This window comes from Lissotriton vulgaris, chromosome 12 (assembly GCF_964263255.1).
Source record: "Lissotriton vulgaris chromosome 12, aLisVul1.2, whole genome shotgun sequence".
NCBI lineage: Eukaryota > Metazoa > Chordata > Amphibia > Caudata > Salamandridae > Lissotriton > Lissotriton vulgaris.
The window spans coordinates 486,715,796-486,742,248 of record NC_141700.1 but is presented as its reverse complement, the minus strand read 5'-3'; the positions used below and the strand labels follow the sequence as shown (position 1 = coordinate 486,742,248).

At 45.8% G+C, this 26,453-nt stretch overlaps 1 protein-coding gene across 1 annotated transcript in view; it reads right to left on the bottom strand.

The window, feature by feature from the left end:
• Positions 1-26,453, bottom strand: part of LOC147676815 (uncharacterized) — a 230,680-nt gene that overhangs the window by 26,308 nt on the left and 177,919 nt on the right. The window contains exon 5 of the mRNA XM_086945233.1: positions 25,858-25,968. Within this exon, the coding sequence (XP_086801359.1) occupies positions 25,858-25,968 (111 nt within the window). The remainder of the gene's footprint in view (positions 1-25,857; positions 25,969-26,453) is intronic.

The following is a 26,453-nucleotide window of genomic DNA, read 5'->3' as shown; positions in this document are numbered from 1 at the left end:
TCGGAATCCCGAGGGCCAGTCTCGCCGCCTGGTTTTGGATGACTTGCAACCTATTGATTGAGCATTTGGGCAAGCCGTAATAGATGGAATTTGAAAAATCCAGGCGGGAGAGAACAAGGGCCATGATGACTTGGAGCAAGGCATCGGGAGTAAGAAGGTAGGCCACCTTCCTGATCCTGCGCAGTTGGAACATGCAGGAGGAAACCACTGTCCCCACCTGCGGCCCCAGAGAGAGCCCAGTGTCAATAGTGACCCCGAGGCTTTTCACCGAGGTTACCGGGGTGGGAGGAGAGCCAAGCTCTGTCGGCCAGAAATATGGACCCCAGTGGACGGCGCTCCTACCCGGCAGGAGGAGCTCCGTCTTACCGGGGTTCAATTTCAGCTGGTTCTGACACATCCACTGAAAGATATGGGACATGACTGCCTGAAAAGTAGGAATAGAAGAAGGAGAGTTTAGAGAGAAAATGAGTTGTAGGTCGTCCACGTAATTGAAGACGCGGACGTCCCACTGCCTCAGAGAAGAAAGAAGAGGGCGAAGATAGAGATTGAAAATAAGAGGGGATAGAGAGGAGCCCTGAGGGACCCCACAAGACAGATGTTCCCTAGGGGCCCTAAATGTACCTAGGCTGAGGGACTGAGATCTCCCCATAAGGAACGATTTCACCCAGGCCAGCGCCAGACCCTGGATGCCGGCCTGTTCGACACGGTGGAGGAGGATGTTATGGTCCACCGTGTCGAAAGCGGCCGACAGATCTAGTAAAACCAGGGCCTGGGAGGTACCCTTGTCAGCTCCGTCTCTCAAGGTATCTAGGACAGCCAGGATCACAGCCTCCGTAGAATGACCAGGGCGGAAGCCGGCCTGGTTGGCCTCGAGAAAGATGGAACTCTCGATGAACCCCGAGAGACAGGCAGTGACATGGGCCTCCAAGATTTTTGAGAGAAAAGGTAAGAGAGAGATAGGACGATAGTTGCACTACGGAACATAGTTTGGAATGCCCGAGCTGACCCCTGGGAGCTGTAGGGAAGAACCAAATACGGAATACCCTTATCCATGGTATGTGGCATTAACCCACACACCCAACAGTTGGTAGTGTTCATCACCAACTGATGTTGGTGCAAAAGTTGGACAAAGGAGTTGTTCATAAATTCCGCACGTCTGACCTGTTCATGTTGGGGCAGAGGATGAAAAGAATGTGGAGGGATAGTGGGAGCAAGAACAGAATTCAAATCATGAGAAGGAGGAGTAGATGAAGTGGAAGGGAACAGGAACTGAATCCCAAAATACACTCCACCCACCAATAACATAGACACAGTTAGGAACAACATGAAAATCTGAAACAGAAAACACTTTGTTTGAAAAATCTTATGCAACTTAGATCTTTGCGCCGACATCATCTCTCTTTCTGACAGCTTAGAGAACTCCATCCTCTAAAGACCGTCCGTAACGTTCTTGACGCACCTGATTCTGAGTAGCAATTGTCAATTCCCAGGAGTTCCCAGAAACCGACAAAAGTAACCGACCTAGTGTCAGAAACCTGCCAAACAGAAGTAGGTACCCGCACGGCCCTACGGCCAACCCAGATGGTAGGTTTAATCAATTAAACATTCAATTTCATATAAGTCTCCTAGCTGCACAAAAAAGGAACACACGTGATATGTAAAACAAAAAAAATGAAAGAACTCAAGATCAGGAAAAATGCAAATATTCACAATGTTCATAACAACAGAAAGGGGGGTAATGTAGGTTCAAAAGTAAAAGGGAATTTTTTATTTGTCCTTAATCACGCAATCGAAGGAAATATCGACATTTTCCAGGTCGAGTTTGTTCTTCAAACAATGGTTCAGGTGGCACAACAGAGTTCAATTGTTCAGGTGACTGTTCAGAACTTGAATTCTCCAATGCTGAAGACAAAGGTACAGTTCCAGATGATTCAGCAAACGTATCTGGCTGAGCTGGGTCGATCTCTACAGGTTGAGCATCGCTAAATGGCACATACTTTGGAATGACATTGGTTTCAGTCGGGGCAAACCCTTGCTTATCCAATTATTTGCTGGCAATGGAAGCGGTACTTTCTTCGTGTGGGTGGCGTGCACCCATTGCTTTCTGCCGTCCAACCGAACTGCAGTCCTCGTTGCCAACAAGACTTGGTAGGGTCCCACGAATCTTGGCTCGAGATTCCGTTTTCTCCCAAAATTACGGACGAGGACCCACTCTCCAGGTTGGAGCCGATGTCCAGTTCCTTCTGTTTGTGCCGGTAGAGCTTCAAAAACCTGTTGATGAATCAAACTCAATTTAGCAGTCAGATCGTAAAGATAGTCAATCAACATTGGATATTCAATTCTGCTAAATTCCTTAGGCCTTGGAACTCCCCAAATGTTCGCAGGACGGCCGAACACAATCTCATATGGGCTAAGCCCTACTCGAGAGTGCACAGTCGCCCTGGTCGACAGGAGAGCTAGAGGCAATGCATCAGGCCATGATAACCCAGTTGTTGCTTGGATTTTGGCAAGTTTCAGTTTCAGAGTACCATTGTACCCTTCCACCAAACCCGCCGATTGAGGATGGTTAGCGCTATGAAATTTTTGGCGAATACCCAAATCCGCACACACACTCTTCATCACACTTCCCACAAACTCACTACCATTATCCGACCATACGATCCGTGGCATTCCGTATCTTGGGAAATATTCTTTAAGTAGAACTTTTGCTGTGGACAGGGCAGTATTATCCTTAAGAGGGTAGGCCTCAATCCATCTGGAGAACGCACAAACCACAACCAATACATATTTCAAATTATTGCATCTCTCCATATGGATGAAGTCCAATTGGATAACTTCAAAGGGGCATGTAGGAGGAGCAAAATGACCAGGTGGAGTGGGAGTGCCCTTGCCAGGATTATGCATCAAACATACCATACAGTTCTTGACCACTCTCTCAGCACACTTAGCAATCCCATCATTCTTCCATACAGGAGACAACAATTTACATATACCTTTCGCGCTAATATGTGACATGCCATGGGCCATAATAACAACAGCAAGCACATACGCATCCGGTAACATCCATCTCTGATACTCTGACAAATCAACCCAACATCCATTCATGTCTAACTTCCCCGTGCTTTCTTTCCACTTAGCCTTTTCAGTTTCAGTAGCCTCATTCTGAATCGCTTTCACACTCTCAACTGTGTCCTCACACATACCAGTCTCCGCCGGCCATCTCACTGAATTTGTAACATACATTCGATTTGTCAGATTCTTGGCCGTTTCCTTAGCAATCTCATCTGCAAACGCGTTACCACGACCAACATCATCTGTAACCTTTCGATGCGTGCTGCATTTAATGATTGCCACCTGCTTAGGCAATGTAAGTGCATCCAAAAGATCATTCACGAGCTGTCCGTGTTGAATCTTCGTGCCATGAGACGTCATGAATCCTCTCTCTCTCCACAATCGACCAAAACTATGCGCTACGCCAAACGCATATTGACTGTCAGTAAACACATTCACTCACTTTCCTTTAGACAAAACACACGTTCTCGTTAAAGCAATCAACTCTGCTGCTTGTGCCGAATTCTGACTCAATCTCGCAGTTTCCACAACCGTACTCAACGTCACTACAGCATACGCAGTCGTCACATCACCATTCGGCAACTTGAAGCATGAACCATCAACATACAAAGTACCATCGGGATATACCAATGGAGTGTTTTTCAGGTCAATACGACCCTTCGTCTCTTCTTCAGTTCTTAAGTAACAGTCATGTGGTGCTACATCACCTGATTCCATATGAATCGGCAGCAATGTCGCTGGATTCAATACATTACAACGTTTTATCTGTATATGACTTGCCAAAAGTGTCAACTCATAGCCGGATAACCTTGCACTCGTCAAGTGTTGAGTCTTCGTTCGATTCAAGAGAGTGTCAACTGCATGCGGAACCATCACTGTAAGCATATTATCCATGACCAGACCTGCGGACTGTCGAATGGACACCGCAGCTGCCGCTGTCGCCCTTAGACAACTCGGCAACGCTCTAGCTACTGGGTCAAAAGTCGAAGAAAAACATGCACATGGACGCTGTTTGCCGCCAAATTGTTGCGTCAAAACACTTAACGCACAACCTTCTCTCTCGTGAACGTATAGTGTAAACGGCTTACTGTAATCAGGAGTACCTAACACAGGAGCCGAACACAACGCATCACGCAATTCAGAAAAACTTTTCTGACAATCTTCAGTCCATGGCAAAGGAGTCGGAACATCCTTGCACGTGAGAGCTAACAATGGCTTCGCTAACAATGAAAAGTTTGGAATCCATTGTCTGCAGTATGACGTGATACCTAGAAAGGCACGTACGTCTCTCTGAGTTGTTGGCACAGTCATTCGAGCGATCGCTGCAATTCTTTCTGGGGTCAACCTTCTTCCCTCCTTTGACAATAAGTGACCTAAATAGGTTACTTCTTGACAACAATACTGTAGCTTAGAAGGTGACACCTTGTGATGTAAGTCACATAAATGCTTTAACAACGATACCGTAGCAGTTTTACAAATTTGCTCAGTGTCAGCAGCCACTAACAGATCATTGACATACTGAATCAAGGCCGCACCAGTAGGTAACACAAATGCATCAAGTTGACTCTTAAGGGCCTGACTGTAGATCGATGGACTCTCGCGGTAGCCCTGTGGTGCGCGTTTAAACCTAAGACTGCGACCACCTAATGAGAAGCCGAATAGATCTCTGCTTTCCTCAGCAATCGGAATACTAAAGAAAGCATTCATTAGGTCGAACACCGAAAACCAGGAGGCAGAGGCTGGAATCAGGGTCAGCAAAGCTGTAATGTCGGGCACCACTGGAAACTGTGGGATCACAATTTTATTCACTTCTCTCAAATCAATTACAAAATGGTACACAGGAGGCTTGGACGGGTCAGTCCGTTTCAAAATTGGTAACACCAGACTATTACACACATTTCCCCGAGTTTCTTCAATAACATCCTTCTCGATCAAGTCATAAATGATCGCTAATAGCGCTCGCTCGCCATCAAGAGAGATATGATACTGGGGGATACGCGGTAATCTCGCATGTGATTTCAATTGGACTACATAAGGTGGTATGTCCAGTAGGCCCACATCATTGGGACCTGTTGCCCATAAAGACTCAGGAAGGGAACTCAATTCCGGTGGGAGCTTATCAGTTGACAAGTACATAGGAGAGATCACTCTCTGACCTAATGTAAGCTCCACTCCCGTAGGAGAGCAATACAGAGTTGCATATAACCGCTTCAAAAAATCCAGACCCAAGAGATTCTCACCACAACCAGTAGTTAAAATCAAAGGAGCCTCTAGCTCAGTTGTCCCGATCGTAAGGGACAAAGGGCTAGAAACTGGATTGCTAACCGGGGCGCCAGAGAATCCAACGGAAACATTCGTTAAGCCAGACAAAGGTGCGCCAGGGAGTTTGGAATGCATGATGGAACTTTTTGCTGCACCAGTGTCCAACAGAAAAGGCTCAACTACGCCCGATGTGGCAACTGCGACGTAAGGCCCTCTCTGATCAACCGGAACTGATACTACTCCCTCTCTTTGTCTATGGCTGTCCTAATAATCGCGGTCTGCACCAATCTCATGCTCAACATAATAGTCATCCACATGATACTGTGCAGATCTACCAGACGATGTATTTCGCTGATCGAAACAATTGTTCGTGTCCGATGGAGGAGCAGAACGCTCATTTTGATTTTGAGAGGTGCCACGACCTCTACCTCGAGAGGCTTGCTGGTGACCACCACGATCTCCTCGAACCGAGACACCATTCGTTCGGTCACGTAAAACAGGGCAATTAAACTTATAATGGCCCTCACCCTTACAATATGCACACTGATTATACTCAATCATAGATCTGGATGCAGAGTATTCAGAGCGCGACTGCATCCTAGAAGACTGTGCCTGTGGTCGATACTGCACATGCTGCTGTTGCGAGTCATTCTGATTCGAGCGCGGAGGATACGCTTGCTGCAACAAGACCTTAGTTTTTAGCTCCTTCGTTTTCTTATCTGCATGATCATTCTCCTCTTTTTCCCTATTCTCATAATATTGAGCCGTTGCTAATATTTGAGCTGTGGTTGAAACAGCCCAAGCACTTTCAGAATTTTTCAATTTATTGCATAGGTCGGGCAACAGATTTAACACAAACTTATCGACAAACAATCGCTGACCTCCCTCAGTGCTCATGTCCTGACCACTATGATCGATAAATGCCTCCTCAAACCTAGTAAAGAAATCGGAGACACTCTCGTCTTTCTTTTGTTTGCAGGCAGACAATTTATCCCAGTTCACCCTCATCGCTGGCATGAGTGTTTTCATGAACGTAATGATTCTTTGGGGCAGATCCGTAATGAGCTGTTCAGGCTTGGCCCCACCAACTTGCTGTCCATCGGCTGCCACAATGGCAGCCCAATCACCACCTACCTCAACTGCATGATTCTCGTGACGAATCTTCGCCCAGATCGGTTGCGGTACGATATTACCAAACAACATGTCGATATCTGCCAGGTTCATAATAGAAGCATCCACTAATTGGGATAACTCCTTGTAATAACCTGCCGGATTCTTCCGTGGGTCAGGCAAGGATTGTTTCACCTGCAAGACTTCTGATCGCTTCCATGGGAGGTGTATCCAAACTCTCTGGAAGTGTGGCAAAATTGCAGGATTGGCAGTAGCATCACCTGGCATCCACACTGGGGGAACCTCTCGCATGGGATACTGACCAGATTTCGCTTTCGAATCATCGGACTCGTCGTCAAACGACACTCGAGAAGGCACTGTGGACCTAAAAGCTAACAAACGCTCTAAGGCACGCCGTACATCACCACCTACAATCATACCGTTCGAAAACGGACTCTGAAGTTCAGTCATATCGGGCGGTACGATATCTAACTCATCATTATCCCACTCCTCTCTCAATGATTTGCACATCTCTTCGAACACGAATCTCTGCGTGGGCTCATTGAACTGGGAGAACGTATCGAAAACTATGCGTGAAGTGTACTTAGCAGGGTGTCTAATCCACCTGCGCGCCATAGTTACTAACGTCGCACTCTCCCTTCCACCAGGAATTTGACTTCGTCTCTGAGAGATGTCAGAGGCATCGGATTCAAATAACAATCCAAAAAGTAGAGAATAGAGAGTAGCAACAGAGTTAGGTATACGGTTACGAACAGAAGGAGAAGAGGAGAGAAGAACAGGAGCAACAATATTAGGACTAAACGTAGGAGCAGTGGGAGAAACCAAAGTAACAGGAGTAGTAGTAACAATAGACTGAGAAGTTACAGGCAAAGGAGCAGTAGGAAGAAGAGGCGGTAAAGGAGCAGGGCCCACTTGAGGAACAAGGGGATTCGGAGGAACAGGACCAACTACAGGCTGACCAGCAGCCACCGGAACGACAGGCGGAAGAACAGGAGGAACTATAGGGGCTATAGCACCCTGTACATAAGGGGGTGGTGACTTTAGTAAATAAGATAACAAAGGATCCTCTTTCGATTCTTCTCCCTTCTTTTCAGAACTTGATGGTAAAACCGGATAACATTTATCCACCGCCATGCTATGCTGTCTGATAGAAACTTCCTTTTCCATCTCTGCCTTATCTCGCTGATGCTGTTCTGCACCTTGCATTATCGAAATAATACCCTCTCTCTTATTTTTCTTAATCAGCTTGATTTCTTTCTGTCTGGCCTCTTTGCGCCATTACCGAAAGGAATCAAACATTGCCGGCCTAGCTTTCTTTTTAAACAATTTTGCTTCGAGATTATCTAAAATCTCAGTTTCAAAGCTACCATGGGGTGGCCAACTAAGGACACCATCTTTTCTCGTATAACAGATCCAAAATTCATTATAGACAATGGGGCCTACTCCATGCCGACTATAGAGCTCATAAATCGGAGTTCCAACTGGAGGTATAGGACACGAGTCCTCCAACCGGGAATCCGTGCTGCAACATTTAAGGAAACCAAACAAAATACTACGGCCAGGCATCATGCACACTAACCGAGTTTCAAACTTCAAGGGTTATCGAATTACGATATCCTCGCAAAAATACGAGACCCTCGGTTTTTGGCAATTGCAATTGTCAAAGAAAAACCCAACAACTAAGAATCAAAAAATGCAATGGAACCATGCAATCAACCAAGTTTCAACAACAACAACCAAGTTTCAAAGTACGAAGCAAATGTCAAGCAAATGCCAAGTTTTCAAATTTGAAACAAATGTTCCAATAGAGGAACCAAAGAGCTAACCTCAGAACTGGGAGCGACCCACAAATACTTAACTGAAAGAACAATGGCGTCACCAGGAAGGCCCGTCTATCGTCTCGCCGTACAAAGGACTACGCCAGGCGCCAAAACAGGTCGACAGTCAGGGCATCAGTCCGTCGCAGCCGTCAGGAAGCGGGAATCTTCGCGGGAAAAATCTTCGGACCACTTATTTCGACAACAGAATCGATGAAGCGGGGTGCACCTTCCCTCGGAGATTTCACACGAAGTTCCTCACGATCGTCAGGCTTTGGACCGGTACCGCATGATGTCGCCCGACGTTGGGCGCCAACTGAAGGACTGGGCTAATTTAAGGCCCAGTGGTGCCAGGGGACAACACCTGAAACCTTCGTGGGATACCTGTTCCGGCGTACAAATCACAGATACACGGGACACTTCCTTCGGAGTCAAAGATCAGCGTTTATTTACTGCAGGGACACAGAAATCGCTAGAAGTACAACATAGTGTAGGTTCAGAGAGTCCGCTTCGAATTGCAAAAGTGGATCGCCTCTTTTATACACATTTTCGTCATTGCATAACATAACGAACAAAAGGTTACAAATCAGTTCCCACAGTAAACTTCCAAAGGATCGCATTCATGTTTTCAGAAGCCCGGAACATAATTACAGTTACATGTCGGTGCCCAACTGTAAAAGCACGCTATCCCACCATTAAGCACATTCCACTCTAGTTGTAAACGACCTAAGAGAAGGGACAGAAACAGGTGCTGGAAGACAAAGACAGACAACAGATTGAAAAGAGTGTAGGGGCAATATCGGAAGCGTGATCACAGGATCAAAGAATTCGAGCCTAGCGTATGCAGGGCTGAAACAATAGACCGGCACGGGAAGATGAGCCTCGAGCGGAGCCATCTGCTTTTGCCGTGTCATTCTCCTAGTCATAAAAGCACACTCAAAGGAATATGCATCTTCCGCAAGAGCTTGGGAATCCCAGGGTCATCAAGCGGACATTGTCCGTTCGCCGGCTACGTGAGGGCAAGAAACAAAATGGATGCCATATCTAAAATGGAACCCGAGGGTTCAGATGAAAAACCCGTAAATAAGACGAACCCTTCCAAGTAGTGTAGCGAAAACACGTACATCTACTAATCTCGTCATTTGCGGTTCGTAGATACCAAACTCATCCATATCCGAACAAGCCCAAAACGACGTTCCGATTCTCACGGAACCTCAAAAGTAATTTGTCACATGTTCTTCCTTTCTACATTTGCCGGGCCAACCACCCTTGTTTAAATCACCTTTTGTGATGAGATTTATTAAATGTTTTGCATATGTGTTCCCTTCCAAACACTTTGTGATTGTAAGGAAAAGCATCTTTTTGCATATTCACCCCCACAATTTTAGACTGATGCTGCTGGTTCTTCGACTCTGCTAACTAGACCTTACTGCCAGTGTTGTAACCCATTACAAAAGATGTGTTGAAATAGCTATCCTCAATTGGCATAAACTGATGAACTTATAAGTCCCAAGTATATGTTACCCAGACAAGTAAGGCAGTGTGTCCACTCAGGGCTGCAGCACTGGTTGTAACAGCCTTTGTGTAACAGAGTGCATAATGGCTCTCAGCCTGCCACTGCAGCCTGTAAGAGCAGTTTTAAAACTGCTAGTTCTACCTTGCCATTCACACCAATGGCAAAGCTCCTATTTCCCCAAACAAAATATATATATGGATAACTCGTCTCTTGCTGGTCATCCGGCAGCATCCACCTGGTGCGCTCGGCGCAAGGCAGCGGGGCACAGGATCCCCAAATAATTGAGAACAGCATCCGCGCCACAGCGCACAGAAATGCCTGCACTCCAGAGAAGAAAGCCAAATGAATTTTAACAGCTGACGTGTTTCGACCTACATCGTTTCTCAAAGCCATTTCACAGTTGGTGGTAGGGCTCTATCACCTTTAAACCTTTTGGGGAGAGGATGTAGCCTTACGGCTAGAGCGGTCGACCTCGACGCTGGGTAACCGGGTTTGAGCCTCAGCAACGACACTTAACATCCTGCGATTCTGGGCAACCACTTAATCTTCCAGTGCCTAACTAAGTAGATAAATAGATAAATGTGTCCTTCTGTAGCGAAACTGGTGCTCGTGTAAAAATGCTGAGTTTCTCTTATGTTTATTAAGTGGTTGTTTCTCTCTCTTTCGTTTGGTTTATTTTTGTGCTGATATGCTTGCAGAAAAAAAATTGAAAATCTTAATAAAGTTATTAAATAAAAAAAAAAATTGCCCACAGTAATAAACATAGTGAATAGACTTGCGGGTCCCAGTACTTGGTTCCTTGGAAGGAAAGACTAGTGTCTTGGAGTTATGCAAGGTTAACAAATATGTTCACATAATTATCTACACAAGTGTGTTTTACCATTAAATGCATACATATTCAGAAAATGAAATATGAAAAAATTAAAATACGATAATAGAACAAAACACCTGACAATTATTTCACTCCTTCAACTGAAGGATTATCATGTATTTTACATTTAAAAAGGAGGAAAAATGCAGCAAAAATTATTTATTACAATCATAAATTGATCCTGTGTTAGTATCATGGTAACACATCATGTCCCAAATAAAAATTCCATATCAAATATGTAGAGTCCTTGCCTCTTGCCCGATAGCATCACATACCATGATGCAGCTTTTATCTCTGACCAGTAGCTACAATGTAATGTCAAGTGACAGTAAAAAGAATAGGATGCGTAAGCCTCAAGGAAATAGGCATGTACACCTGCTTATCTGCTTCGACTTTTCATCCAGTAAGTGAAGGTTGTCTCAAATGACTTGCATTCAGAAACATTCAAGTAGTGGGTCTGACATTCTCACCTATAGTGACATCTGTGATCAAGGCCATAACCAATGAAATTATTTCAGGCGAGGAAGAACGGGGCCTTGGTGCATCAATTGCAAAACTCTAGGTCTGCACCTCTGGTCATAGCAAGTCTTTGGCTGGGGGTACCCCTGATGTTGACTCTGACCCCAGGCCATCCCTGACTGGCCTAAGGCACCTTGTTGAGGTGATTATCTGTCAATCTCCTACAATATGCCATGTTTACACCTCTGAGCATCACTAGAATAAAATTATGGTATTCCCCTTTTGTGGTCTGACCACAAAAGCAGTACCAACTGCAGATTTAGTTGGAGATTTGACTTCCAGTCATTTTATTACATTGAAGAACTTAATTATTAACTCTTTTGCTGCGTGTCACGATAGACTCCCAAAATTCGAAGATGCTCTTAGCAGGTTGGTCACCACTACATTCCCGCTCAGTTAGAAATTCTTTGGGATCAGTTGCCTGATACCAACTCTGTGACTTCTTCACAGGACTCAGTCCCTTTTTAGATAGCTGGCCCAATCGTTCCCTCTGTTCAACCCAACCACCCGCTTGGAGTAATCCTGGATCTTAAAGTTATTTGCAAACCCACCACTGTGACTAGTCAAACTAATTTAAAGGGACGACATTTTTCCTGCACCTATTCTTGGTCCCGCCGTTTCAGCAGGAACTTTCCGGTAGAGTGGATATAGGAAATGGGACACATCCTCAAGTTGCCAATGTTGATAACTCTAGTACCCTTCTTCAGGATTTTGACTAACCACCAGCTGCTACGCTTTGGGTCATTGTTCTCGCAATGTGCCCCCTTTGGAATCAGCGGTACAAAAGGGGGTGGTGATGGACGGAGCATCTGAATCAATCAAACACTCACATCCAGTCAAAAGATCCGGCTTTAATCCATCACCGTTCTTTAGCCCACTCTGCCAACCCAGTTCAGACATGGCTATATGCAAATCAGTCTGACCCTGTGCCTCCTGGGAACAGTCCAGCCCGAACTGCCAAGCCATGTCTTCCCTGGACCGGAAACAAGCTTCCTAGGACAGGTTTCTGGCATTCCAGCCGTCTTCAGCCCGGCTTGCTTGAATCCAGTGGCAAAGTGAGCAAGGGACTCACGTCTGAGCATACCCTGCCACACTTATGGCGGCCAAAAGCGGTACAAAAGGGGGTGGTGATGGACGGAGCATCTGAATCAATCAAACACTCACACCCAGTCAAAAGATCTGGGTTTAATACATCACCGTTCTTTAGCCCACTCTGCCACCCCCAGTTCAGACAAGGCTATATGCAAATCAGTCTGACCCTGTGCCTCATGGGAACAGTCCAGCCCGAACTGCCAAGCCATGTCTTCCCTGGACCAGAAACAAGCTTCCGAGGACCAGTTTCTGGCATTCCAGCCGTCTTCAGCCCGGCTTGCTTGAATCCAGTGGCAAAGTGAGCAAGGGACTCACGTCTGAGCATACCCTGCCACACTTATGGTGGCCAAAAGCGGTACAAAAGGGGGTGGTGATGGACGGAGCATCTGAATCAATCAAATACTCACACCCAGTCAAAAGACCTGGGTTTAATCCATCACCGTTCTTTAGCCCACTCGGCCACCCCAGTTCAGACATGGCTATATGGAAATCAGTCTGACCCTGTGCTTCATGGGAACAGTCCAGCCCGAACTGCCAAGCCATGTCTTCCCTGGACCGGAAACAAGCAATACCGGGCTATGATCAGACAGTGTATGTGGTAAGTGCATAATGGAGGTGGGCCATAAGGAGACCTCTCCCGTCCCCAGCCAGTAGTCTATCCTTGACCAGCTATTGTGTGCAGCCGTGATGTGCGTGGCTTCAGAGTGATCCGGGTGAAGTGTTCTCCAGATATCGTTGAGATGTAAATCTATCATAGCGTCTTGTAAAGCAGCGAGAGCTCGTTTGTGTGGTTCTGTGGTGTTTGGCGAGCGGTCCAGTCCATCCCTTAGAGCAATATTAAAATATCCTCCCCACACTAGGTTCGTGATGCATAAGTCTGAGACGGTATGCCACATTTTAGTGTAGCGTATTTGGCAGTTGTACGGTGCCCCAAGGGAGGAAAGGGGAAGGGAGGTGGTGATCAAGTGAGGATGTGGTTATGGAAGGTATAGAAGTGACAGTAAAATCAGTCAATTGAGCAAAACAGTATTGGCAGTATTATACAAAACCAACAAAGCCAACGTGTTCGGCAATTAAATCAGATCGGCATACTTCACAAAATACAGTTAATGTTATGATGGTGGCGTGAAGTTGACACAACGAAAGTAGTTGTCGACGTTTCGACCCTCTTATTAACGCAGGGAATGGTTGTGCCCTTGCTGCGGGGTCTTCATCAGGACCAAAGGGAAGGGGGCAGGCAACCTGAGTAAGTCGAGTTGGAAATGGACTGACAAAGTTCTGTAGACAGTAACTTTCATCTATGGTGTGTCTGTAGGATTTAGATATCAAAATTGCTAGTTGATTGTAAATGAACCGGTCGATGGCCCGCGCCGTCAATGTAGACAGTATCAGAGCGTATCCGTAAATGAGCCGTGATTAGTCCACCTCCAAAACCGATGGGAACTGAATCCAGCGTGGTATTGCTGCCGAGTATATCGGGAATGCAAACTACGCTCGAAACTGCGCTTGCGGTTTTACAATCAACTAGCAATTTTGATATCTAAATCCTACAGACACACCATAGATGAAAGTTACTGTCTACAGAACTTTGTCAGTCCATTTCCAACTCGACTCACTCAGGTTGCCTGCCCCCTTCCCTTTGGTCCTGATGAAGACCCCGCAGCAAGGGCACAACCATTCCCTGCGTTAATAAGAGGGTCGAAACGTCGACAACTACTTTCCTTGTGCCAACTTCACGCCACCATCATAACATTAACTGTATTTTGTGAAGTATGCCGATCTGATTTAATTGCCGAACACGTTGGCTTTGTTGGTTTTGTATAATACTGCCAATACTGTTTTGCTCAATTGACTGATTTTACTGTCACTTCTATACCTTCCATCACCACATCCTCACTTGATCACCACCTCCCTTCCCCTTTCCTCCCTTGGGGCACCATACAACCGCCAAATACGCTTGACAATTTTTGTGTATATTCATCATACTTTATCCCATTGTGAATTAAAACATTGTGGATCCATTCATTGTTTTGACAATTAATTCTTTGAATTGTGTATATTGTTCTATGTTCACACTGGGACCCCTTCCTCCTAGTACCTATAGAACCCAGGTCCCAGTGACTATGTTTGGGTAAACCCCCTTATTCATACGCCACATTTTAGTGTAGAACCCAGGGTTGTCTACGTTTGGGCCATACGTGTTAATTAACGCTACATTCTGATTACGCATAATGCCAACCACAATTACATATCTACCTTCTATATCTTTCAGGACACTTGTGACTTTGAAGTGGACTCCCTTGCGTATGAGTATACTTACACCCCGCGAGTAGGAGGAGTAGTTCGAACTGTGTACCTCTTCAGCCTATCTTTTACCCAGTATCGATGGTGTGTTAGCTGCAATGTGCGTCTCCTGGAGAAAGGCTATATCCACCTGGAGCCTATCGAAATAAGCAAACATTTGGCTGATTTTTTTGGGGTTATTTAGACCCCGCACATTCCAGGTGATTAAGTTCAGCTGAGCAAATTTTACAACCTTAGCGAGTGGTATATCTGTGGTATAGCAGCTTGGCGAACCATGTCAGAGGTGTCCTAGGATTTGGCGTGTTAACAAGAACATGGCAATCAGTAAATACGTTCGTATTGTGTGATTTGGAGTTCGCAATGCATCTCAGGTACAGGGATCTACAAATAACAATCCCAAAAGTTCCTTCCCTCCCCCCTCCCACTTCTGCATCCCAACCTTGCCAAAGCCATAATCCTGAATTAACTAAACTGTAGAAGAAACGTTTGTTGGGGAACACCCAGGTGGGGGTCCACCAGGTACGCACATCTCCATCCACATTGTGGATGAGGAAGGGTACACAGTATCAACTGACATAAGTGAAAATAATGCTGCAAATAACAAAACATCATGTTCTATGGAAGTTGTGCAATGCAGCATTCCACCATTCGACTAGCCAATAGTGATTCATAACTAGAGATAGTGCCTGGACGTGGTCATCACCACAGAGCATGCAGTGAGAGAGTACCAGTGCCATACCTTGGCTTGTTCGTTATATAATTATGATCACTTTTTGTACCAGCAAGACATCATCTGGGTGTACAACAATAGTTGGTTGTCTGTGAAGTGACACCCAGCTGTTTTGCGCTGTCCTCTGACAGTCCAGAAGTGGAGTTTGTAACATTCAGGTGTGGAACAACAGCGGGCAGTGTCATTAGTGTAGTTCGTCCGGTCATTGTGGACAATTGTAAAGCATATCAACAGTGAGCCACAAGGAGACGTCGAAATACGCGTCAGTCCTAAAGATGTGCATGTTAATGACCGTACATATCAAAAGTGGGACATGACCTGTAAATGGGTTTCAAGTGAAAAGGAAAACCTAGATCCTTGGCTCAGCTTACCCAATAGGTGAGACATAGTTCGTAGTCCGCGGTTACCTTAATGGAGCCGCTCAGTCCTCATCACTCTGCTGGTCCTCGCGCCCAGTCACCCTACGTTTACGGCCTAACTTTTTTTTATATATTCATGGGTAGCTTGCGGCGTGAGGAGGATCGTGGATCGACCTGCGTGGGTCACTTTACGTTTTGCTGGGTAGAGCATGGCATATTCAATGCCCAAGTCCCATAATTTTTTCTTTGCTGAAGCATATTCCTTGCGGGCCAGTTGGACTGCCATGGTGTGATCCGAATAGAACTCCAGCTTATTACCCTGATGGGTGACATCTCCCTTCTCCCTAGCCAGTCTAAGGACCGTATCTCTGTCCCTATAAATGAGCAGGTGGGCAACTATTGGGCGTGGGGGAGCCTCTGGTTTAGGAAGAGGTGCAAGGGAGCGGTGCGCACGTTCCACCAGGAACACTGGCGATAGCTCTTCAGTCCCGAACAGGTCTTTGAATAGGTCTTCCACATATTTTTCAAGTTACCCTGTGTTTGTCGACTCCGGTAGGCCCACTATGCGGACATTATTACGACGGGACCGCGCTTCCAAATCTTCTGTCTTGTTGGTTAGCGTTAGCCTCAAACTGCAGCTTTGTCTGTTGTTTCTCCGGTTTCCCCATTGCGTCTGCGTGGTATAGGAGGCACCAGTCACTGTACAGCGCAACTTTTATGTTAGAGAGCGCTCCAGGTGCTAATATCGCAAAGAGCCGGTAGGGTCACAAGGGTCGCGACACAGGTGTGATTGTACAGGTACTGAGGAAGGACGACAAATTAGCCAGATAAGAGGGTTGGGTTTGCTGTGTTCCACTACACAGGTACATCTGAGATAGGGGTCGATTACATATACTGCGCCATGTTTGGGCAAATAACCGAGTGCAGTTCAGGCCCACGCATGATGATGAGCGCCATAGCCTGCGATAAAGTCAGCCGTTGGCCACGATTGCAGCCTCGAGAGAGAAATATCTAACTGGGTTGACACAGGCGATGGGTCGCAACATTCCAAAACATAGGGATGTTGTATTCATGGGCTGAATGCGGGCATTTGAGTGCAGATACATTCCGAATATGATGGTGACAGCCACCGTGCTTAACAATTATTACAGGCAGACAGGCAGGTGCAGCATCGCTCTGGTTAGAAATCTGCTCCTCTCCCGCCACACAATACACCGCGGCTGCTACGTATCGGGTATGGTCAATGCTGAGGTGCGCTACAGCACTTGCAGTCGTGCGGTATGCAATTCATATGGGCAGCGCTCCACCTGCATGATAATGGCGCGTGATCAATAGGTGTGCACTGGTTTATATGTTCGTTTGCCAATCCGCCATGTTGCGTCACCTCCGTGGGGACTCGTCGCTGTGTAAACAGTGCTACATAGAGCGCCGGCAATCATGTCCACACTTCACAAGCGGGTGCAAATCTTAGCGCTTGGCTTTACTGCTGACCCAACATGCATATGAGCGCTGTATTGCTTCCTGCGCACCATCTATGAGCTCATTTCAATCTCGGCTACTGTGCATTTCACCGGTGCCGCCATTTTGATTGCCATCAACATCCCTTGCAGCGCATCGTACAGTGTACTCACTGGAAGCATGCAGCACGTGTATTTTGCCTCCGCTTACATCTACACAGTGTACCAGATAGTCGCTAGTCTCCACATTCGGGCAGTCCTCAATCTGCCGTTCAATCTCTCCAGCAATACAGCTTCAGATCATGGGCGCCGCCATTTTGGGACATCTGTCGCAGAGTCTCCGCTCACTGCCGATTTTCACAACGTTCCAAGCAATTATCGGCACTTTGGGCACCTGCAAGTAATTGCGCAGGTGTTCCGATGGCAGTATCTTCGTTTAGAAGCAGTGTAAATGCCAGCAGCATTGCGTTTTTTGGATAAACAGGCACCCTTCCGGCGGAGCTGCCTCAGGAGCCAGCCATTCCGCAGTGCTCTCTCTAGCGCCCCCAACACAATGTAATTTAACACGTAAAGATTGGGAAACCATAAGCTTATTGGGTTATAAATCATTACGGGCTGCCAATTTTAAGAGGATGGCATTCTTGTCCCGCTGGCTAGCATATTGGACTCCGGAGGCACTGGAGAATAGGTTCCCGGACGTTAGGAACAAGTGCTTCAGATGCCAAGCTGATGGTCAGGGTGGATGGCTTCATATTTTCTTCACTTGTCCTCAACTGAAATCTTTTTGGGAGGCCATTCTCTCAGATATTGAGGCAGCTATTGGGAAAACACTTATGCCTTCAGCCGAATTGGCCCTCTTTGGTATATGTAATGACAGAGTCTTTCTCAAAGATTCAGAGGAAATGTTTGTATTTATTTCTTGTGCTGTTGCCCGCTCCCTAATTCTCCAAAATTGGAAATCAAAGGAACTTCCTTCCCATTTGAAATGGCTTAACAAAATGAGGAGGTCATGGAATTTTGAAAAAGCTTATGCTTGTAGAGTGGGAGCAGTAAGGAGATTTGAAATTAATTGGAAATATTTTGAGAATTTGCAGGAAATAAGGGGGAGTTTAGTTTGTAATTAGATTGAATACTGATAAGAGGCCTGTATTATGCTCAAGCAGTCTTGAAGTGTTGAAAGGGTTTATTAATAAGTCACAAGCACACTTTAATCTGTGGTATTTGCACTTATAGTAATTTTGAAGCATTAGCACTTTATTTCAGGTTGGATTGTACTGTATTGCATTTGCACTTTAGGACCGAATTTTGCGGCTGTTGCACATTGCTTGTATTTGAAAATATATATATGTAGTTTTATTGACATTGACTGCTTATGGCTTTTAAGTATTCAGAATCCTCCCTTTTAATCTGTTTTTAATAGAAGAAGATTTTAAATATTTTATATTCATTTCCATTGTTCAAATTATTCTTATATGTATTGTACCTTATCTATGCTCTGCTCAATAAAAAATTATAAATAATAAAAAAAAAAAGATGAATCCAGTAGAGGAAGTGAATGGAGTCGAGGGAGTTACCCTGTAGATAGAAGTTAATTAGGGGTTGGAAGCCGCCATCTTAGGGTCAGGCATGAGGTAGCGTGACCGGTGTCTCCCGTTATATGGTCGTTGCCTCTGTTGAGATTCTTCACAAATTCCCGGGTTCCGATGAGTAGGTCCTTTCTCAATTGTTTCTCGGGTACTCACCGGACAAGATGTCTGGGTCTAGATGGGGGTGGGAGGAAGCACCGTTTGACTCGGGGGGCCCTTCGTTCCGAGTTTTGCTCGGTGTCCACCCCCTTCAGATTATTGTTGCATCCTTTGACTGACAGCCATCCAGCGTTTCTGGCGGCATGTGGGACTCTTGTGGGTCCAAGCATGGCTGTCCTGGACCTTCTGTTGTGGAGTCCGCCGGCTGATTGATCCCCTCCAAAGCGGAGGTAGCAAGGCGTGCATCTACTATCCCGGCTGAGGATCCACAACGCAGTTCCGGCTCGTCCACTTGGGCATTATGCTCCGGTGAGTCGCATTAGTCTTATTCATTTTGAAAAATACCCTCTAAATCATATTCTAGTAATGGTATCTACAAATTCAGAGATGCACAAAAAATCACTGCTCCTAAACCCTATACCACGTGCCACTTTCAGAAATGCATAGGTTTTAATTTTTCACTCTACACATTTCACCATGTGACTTGGTCTGTACTCAGTACACAATAAAAATCCATTGTATGATGCAGCTCATGTATTTGCTCTAGGTGCCTTGGGTTCTAGGAGAACCCTCAAACCATATATAACCCCACAACCAGAAGGGCATAGCAGAGGTAATGGTATATTGGTTTTGTAAATCGACCATTGTGACAAAAAGTTACAGATGAAAACGTTATTGCAAATGGCTGTTTTTTGTACTCCTTTTCAACAGTTATTTTCTTTGGGAACATTTTGAGGGATCCACACACATGACCCCTTGCTAAATTTGGATTTTTGTCTACGGTCTGTCTCTACAAAACGGAAAGTAAGGCAGAGCAAGCCCACTTTTACAAAACCAAAATTAACATAGCTGCCAAATAGCCAAATCACTGGTCACCCCGCCCCAAGAACTGGTTTCCGCAGAGGGAGCACTGTTACGATGCTATAACCAGGCAACTTACTTTCAGCAAAAAATTCAGACCATCTATGCCTCCTTTACCCCAATATTGCCAAGCTAGAAATAGCTAGAACTGTCAGTCCCGATTCCTTGGCCAGCTGCAGGCTGGAACAATTTACTCCCATAGACCCTGCCTCCTTGGAGAAAATAATTTCCAAGGTCACCTCGGGCTCCCCGAGAGACCCAGCGCCTCCGCAATCCTTAATCAAGGTCATCGATACAATCCGTACAGGAATCCTTGATGTCCTTAATACCTCAATTGGCTCAGGCATAGTTCCTATATCATGGAAAGGTGCGATGGTTAGAGCCCTATTAAAAAAACCTAATCTGGACCAAAGCAACTTGTCCAATTATCGACCCATCTCTATCTTGCCCTGGATGAGCAAAGTGGTGGAGAAACATATCAACAACCTATTGGTCCAGTACTTGGAATCTAACCAACTGCTTTCTACATCCCAAACAGGGTTTCGTCCCCAGCACGGGACTAAAACAGCCTTATTAGCAGTAATAGAGGAGACAAGGAGTCTGCTGGACCAGGGAGGTAAGGCAGCCATTATTTTACTAGATCTCAGTGCTGCGTTCGACACGGTTAACCATGCCACCTTATTACATCGTCTGAGTGGCATGGGGGTGTCGGGCGTGACGCTGACATGGCTGACCTCCTTCCTGGAAGAGCGCTTCTTCCAGGTCTTTGAGGGAGACATTGTTTCCACTAAACAGCCACTCATGTGTGGGGTGCCTCAGGGCTCTGCCCTGAGTCCCACCCTTTTTAATATTTACATGAGGTCACTGGCGGAGGTGGTCCATCCCTTTGGCGTCAAAATTGTCACCTATGCAGACGACACCCAGCTTGTGGTTTCACTAAACCAGACTGGGGGGTCGTCTAGCACCTTGGGCCCCTGTTTGGAGGCGGTCGCCAAATGGATGGAGCTCTCGGGTCTCCGACTTAACGGGGAAAAACAGAAATCATGTTATTAGGGAACCCCGCACCCAACATCTTGCTCCCTATGTGGCCGGATTGTATGGGACCCCTCCCCTCCCCTAAGACACAGATAAAGAGCCTGGGAGTCATGTTAGACAGTTCCCTGGACTTTATGGTCCAGGTCACCAAGACCTCATCTACCTGTTACGGTTTGATGAGGATGCTTCGGAAAATACTCCCCCTTCTTCCGTTCCAGGCGAGGAGAGTCATGGTTCAGGCCCTAATACTCTCCCGCCTGGATTACGGTAATGCTCTCTACCTGGGAGCTCCAAAGACCACAACTAATAAACTTCAGTTCACACAGAACTGTGCCGCCAGACTGCTCTATCAAATCCTACGGAGGCAATCTGTGAAGCCTGTCCTTAAGAAGCTACACTGGTTGCCCATAACAGCTAGGATCCAGTTCAAAGCTATGTGCATTACGCATAAAGCAATTTGGAAGACGGGTCCAACCATAATGCATCCTTTGATCACCCCATACCTCCCCAACAGAGCCTTGCGCTCTAGCCTACTCCATCTGGCTACCTCAAACAAGATACACAAAGCTCGTTGGGGAGGTCTCTCATTCACATTTAATGCTGTAAAGCTATGGAACGCCCTTCCCCTCCCGCTTAGAAGGACCGATAATCTGTTGGCATTCAGGAAACTTGTAAAAACCCACCTATTTGGTACAATCTGCTAGCACGAAATTCCTGCTTTCCTTCTGTTTCAGACAAAGCGCTGCGAGACCTCAGGGTAGTTTATGCGCTATATAAATGCAATTTTCATTCATTTCATTTAATTTCGTTTCAGAAATCTATAGCTTTCCTGCATCACCCATGATTTTCACTGTGGTCTCTAGCACAAACTGAAAGTAGGTTGAGAGCACAAAAAATAGGAACAATGGGCTACCTCTCTGAAAACTGTGGTAAAAAAAGTTTTTTATTCAGATGTACATGTTTGTGAAAGCAGGGAGGATTGCGGGATTGTGACTTTAGAACAGCAAACTGTTAGTTGATCTTCCCCACAAAACTCAGGGGCAAATTTCGTAAAAAGTAAAGCAACGCAGTGCAGCAAGTCACCTTGCTGCACTTCATTACAGGGAAAGTGTAGGAATGCGCTGTATTTAACACAACACAGTGCAGTCCAGCCTTTTCCCCAGCACTGGCGCACAATAGGTGGCCTAGTGCCAAAACAGGCACCCTTGCACCATGGTGCATGGGTGTCTGCATTGCATGCAGGATTTTTTTGTGTGCAGGGAGAGGCACCTTTCTGCACAAAAAAATCCCCTAAGGCGTATTCCCCATTCTATGGGAGCTGCAGAATGCAGCACACTTAGAAAGAGGAAGTAACAAGGGGAAATGAAGATATTTCCGCTCGTTACGCCTCCCCTAAAAAGGAGTATCTTTGTGGGTCATTCCCAGGTCTACCAGTAATAGTATATCTAGAAATGCATCCAAATCAATGGGAATTACATGGGAAGACCCATGCAACGCTAATGGAACGCTTTCCCAGGGAAGATTAACACAATGCAGTGATTTGTGCTGAGTTGCGTTACTCCTGATTTATCAAGCCAATCAGAGCCACGCAAAGTGGCCTTACGTTGCTTGATAAATCGCATTTGAGAGTTGAGTCGCGTAGGCAACACGTTGTATGGTGTAAACGCGATGCAACCCCCTGCATAAATATGGCTTTCAAAATTAAGCTATATTTTGCCTATTTTCTGGGTCCCCTCTAGGGGAATCCACGAATAGGGGTAGGCAGTTAACTCCGCTCTTTGGGGGAGTTTGTGGAATTTTGCAACTCCGCACTCCGCTGGGAGAGTATAGTTCAGCAAAAACTCTGATTCCAACGCGTGATGGGGTTAGCCCCCGCCACCCACCCTTAGTTCCGCTCGTCTTTAATATCAGCCATATTTCAGCAACATTACTTGGAAAAACAGGCGTTATATTGCCTTACTTGCCCCTCTTCAGAGGCCTTGCTGCTGTCACTCAGTAAAAGTAACCCCGGGCTTGGATCAAAGCAAAGGCTCCTGCACTTAAAGCCTGTGCGGCATCCTCCGCTTCCTCATTACACCACTGCCTTTGTATGAGCGGAAGGGCAGCAACAAAAACAGCAGACTTTGCTGCTGCCAGAGTACAAGTATACAGAGAGCGAAGCCCCGCCCACAATAGACCTCACCTCCAAACACAGCTTTGCTCTTGCAAGGTTTATATCCAAATGCCAGCCCCTGAGTGCGCTGCTACCAGGCCTCCACTTCTTCAAGGAGGTGTTTGGAGGGACAACTCACAGTTCTGCCTAGTGGAGATACTGCAGAGATTGTGCGGTTATGTTTTAGCCTCTCCTTTTATACCTTTTGTACACCAGGATGACAGCAGCTGAGACTTTTGCAGCATCTGATTGCCTGGCTTTAGATATAAAGCTAGAGTGCTCACTGTCTAAGTTAATCACAGATGCCTTGGTGCCATGATGCTGGAAAATAGGTTGTGGATGGAATTCAGTGGGCCAAAGTAAGATGCGTAAGTGAACTCTGTTGATCTGTATTGCACTCTGTGTATTTATTATTCAGTTGATAGTCTTTGTTTTGCTATCAGACCGGGTGGCTCTTACAGGGAAGGCTACAGTGACTTGTGTCTAGCGCCTTACACAGCACTAGGAGGTCCAAGGAATGCACGCAGGTGCCACCCGGCTCCCTCTCCCATGGGTTCGGCAAGGCTGCTAGTACCTGTGTTGTGCAGTGACAGTCCTCGACACTCTGCCACTGGGGCCACCGGCACTGCCCTTGCCATCAATCCAGGCCGGCGGGCATACAGGTAGGCACTGCAGTCCTCGCACTAGAATGACAGGGATCTAATAAGAATTCCTCTGAGTTTTCATGCAACTCAGCGGAATTCCCTGATGTGCAACTCTGCCCATCCCTATACACAAACTCTGGGTACCTTCAGAATCCACAGGATGTTGGAAAAAGAGGACACAAATTTAGCGTGGACACCTTATGGGGAAAAGGTTATGGAGCCATAAGCGCAAAGTATCCCAAATAGGCTCAGCAGTGTGTGTTGGAGGGGGGGGGGGGGGGGCTGGGGGGCTTTAAGGCCCAGCAGTTAGGGGTTAATCAGAAATAAATTAAACATGCTTCAAATCTTTCACTGCAGTCTGGCATAAAGGATCAAGTGCAATCAAATTCAAGTTTGTAAATCATTTTTCCCGATTAATCTGAAATTGGAGGTCCTACAAGCTCAGACTGGTTGGTCTCCCACGCAGGTGCTCTGCCAGAACCACCATCCGCAATTTACACTGGCTACCAATTGAATCTCGTATTCACTTCAAAACTCTTACCATGGCATTTAAAATTCTCAACTCTGATTGTCCTGAACTCCTACGCCCGCTTCTGGTACCCTACACTCCCCAGCGCACCCTGCGCTCACTGGGACAGCACCTCGTAATGGTCCCCCGAACTAAGCTCTGTAGAACCGGTGGACGTTCCTTCAAAGTCTTAGGGGCAAAACTATGGAACTCCCTACCTCCACACATCCGTACCCAAACCAATCTGATTGCTTTCCGAAAGGAACTCAAAACCCATCTCTTCTCTGTCATCTAATTCCTCTGTTGGTTCCCCCCCTCTCCTCAGGTACTGGTTAGGTTAGCGCCGGGACGCTCCGTTGCTGGGGCAGCTGTTGCGCTTTAACAAATAAATAACATAACATAACATAACTGAGTCTACATACATTATGGTTCACGAGATGCAGCAGATAAAGGTGCATCCTTTTAGGTGGGAAGCTTTCAGAGATATACTGATAATGCTATATCTGTATAACCTAGTCCAGGTCAGCTATAAGACGGGGTTGACTGTCAAGACTTGTATTAGAGAAAAATAGGATTTGTTCTGCCAGGAATAAGACATTGACGTGTGACATCAGGTTACCATTATTTATAAATGTATATCTATGAGATTCTTCCAACTATAATTCCCTCTAACCGGCTGCCATATTGTACTTGCTGTGGCAATCTTATATTCCCATCTCAGGATAGAACTGTACGCTTTGAGGTGACGGGCAGCCAGGCCTAACTCAAAATGAATTAGTTGTGTTGGAAGTTTGCTCTTACGGGAAGTAATAATCTAGATATATTACCTTCTGCTCTATTAAGGTAAGTGTATTTGGAACAGAGAATACATTCAACACCTCAAGAACTGCTGATGGACTCTTTAGAGAATACACATTGAGACTGTACTTTTGGGGCATAACTGAGACACAGAGCAGTCCCTAATGTAAATTGATGTGGCGAAAAACACAGGGCATACTTAAACATGAGTGGGGCACATGGCCTATGGGGAGCATAGGCCAAATTAGGGTGTAAAAGTGAAACAGGCCAAACTGGGATCTAAAAAGGTCACAGGCCAGACCAGGGTGTAAAGGGGCACACTGCGTCATAATTAAAATGACATTCATGTACATTAGCATCATCTTAAAGGGAATGTTCACAGCAGAAAAGGCATCTTTAACATGGAGAGTGGTGCAAAGGAAAGTTTGTGGGGGCGGGGTCCATACCAGAGAATCTGGGATATGATGGATTGTAGGAAACAGGTAATCCTAGGCAAAGTGTAGTCACCTGAGGGTGATTTACCCACAAGCACATTTTGTCAGGGGTGCTGAAGATAGTTATTGTTTCTGGTGTATTTGTTTTTCAACTCTTGCTTTTCTATGGTCTTTTTATTGCGCAGACATGTTGACAAATGGCCGCTTCACAGCCTTGATTGCTCCTTTGCATACTGGCAGATAAAGAGTTCTCAAGAACAGCGTGGACTCCTTCGACAGAATTATGTCCGGTTCTTCCTGAGGGAGATTGGTCTACACAAGGCCCTGTCCACCAGAGAGGTTCAGATCCTGAATGTAGTTTTAAAAAAATGTAATGGCTCCATAGGGCAGACAACCTGTGGTGATAATGGTGACTCTACAATGGGTAGTACACACTAGCTTTTAAAATATGAAACGCTGGTTGTAAGACTTTGGAAGGAATCTGCCTGTTTCGTTTGGCAGACACCTACCTTATCACTACACAAGCCGCAGGAATGCATATTTGACTTACATTTGGTCCTCCAAGGTCAGTCTGGACCCAGCCGGGATGGATGGCGGTGCACAGGATGCCATCTGGTTTGTACCCCAATGCCTGGCACTTTGTAAGCATGTTCAGAGCAGTCTGTAGGGAAACAGGAAACACAGATAAGACATGTTAAACAGGGCCAAGAGTTAAACAAAGGGATGCAGTCCTAAAACTTTACTATTCATCTACACTTGGCACAGTCATTTGAAGAATAATCACATAAAAGTCCTTGTAGATCAGGATACCTGTCATTCCACTTAACAACGTTACCTGACATCTAGTCATGTGTCATTGTTTGAGCATACTCCAATTTAATTTAAAAAAAATATCTTTATTTGCATTTTTCAATTTTTACAGAATTGCAGAATAACAGTGAACATAGTTATAAAGTGGTTACATTGCGCGTGGCATAAAATGTCATTCCCGCTGCCAAAGCATATCTTATGGAGTCGAATATCTATACTGTTTGTCCAACCAATTTTGCACATAAGAGTCTGTGCCTAAGCATGGAGTCAGGTCAATAGGATGAGGCAAAATATGATATATATTTGTAATAAACAAACTAACAAGGTCAGTGTACA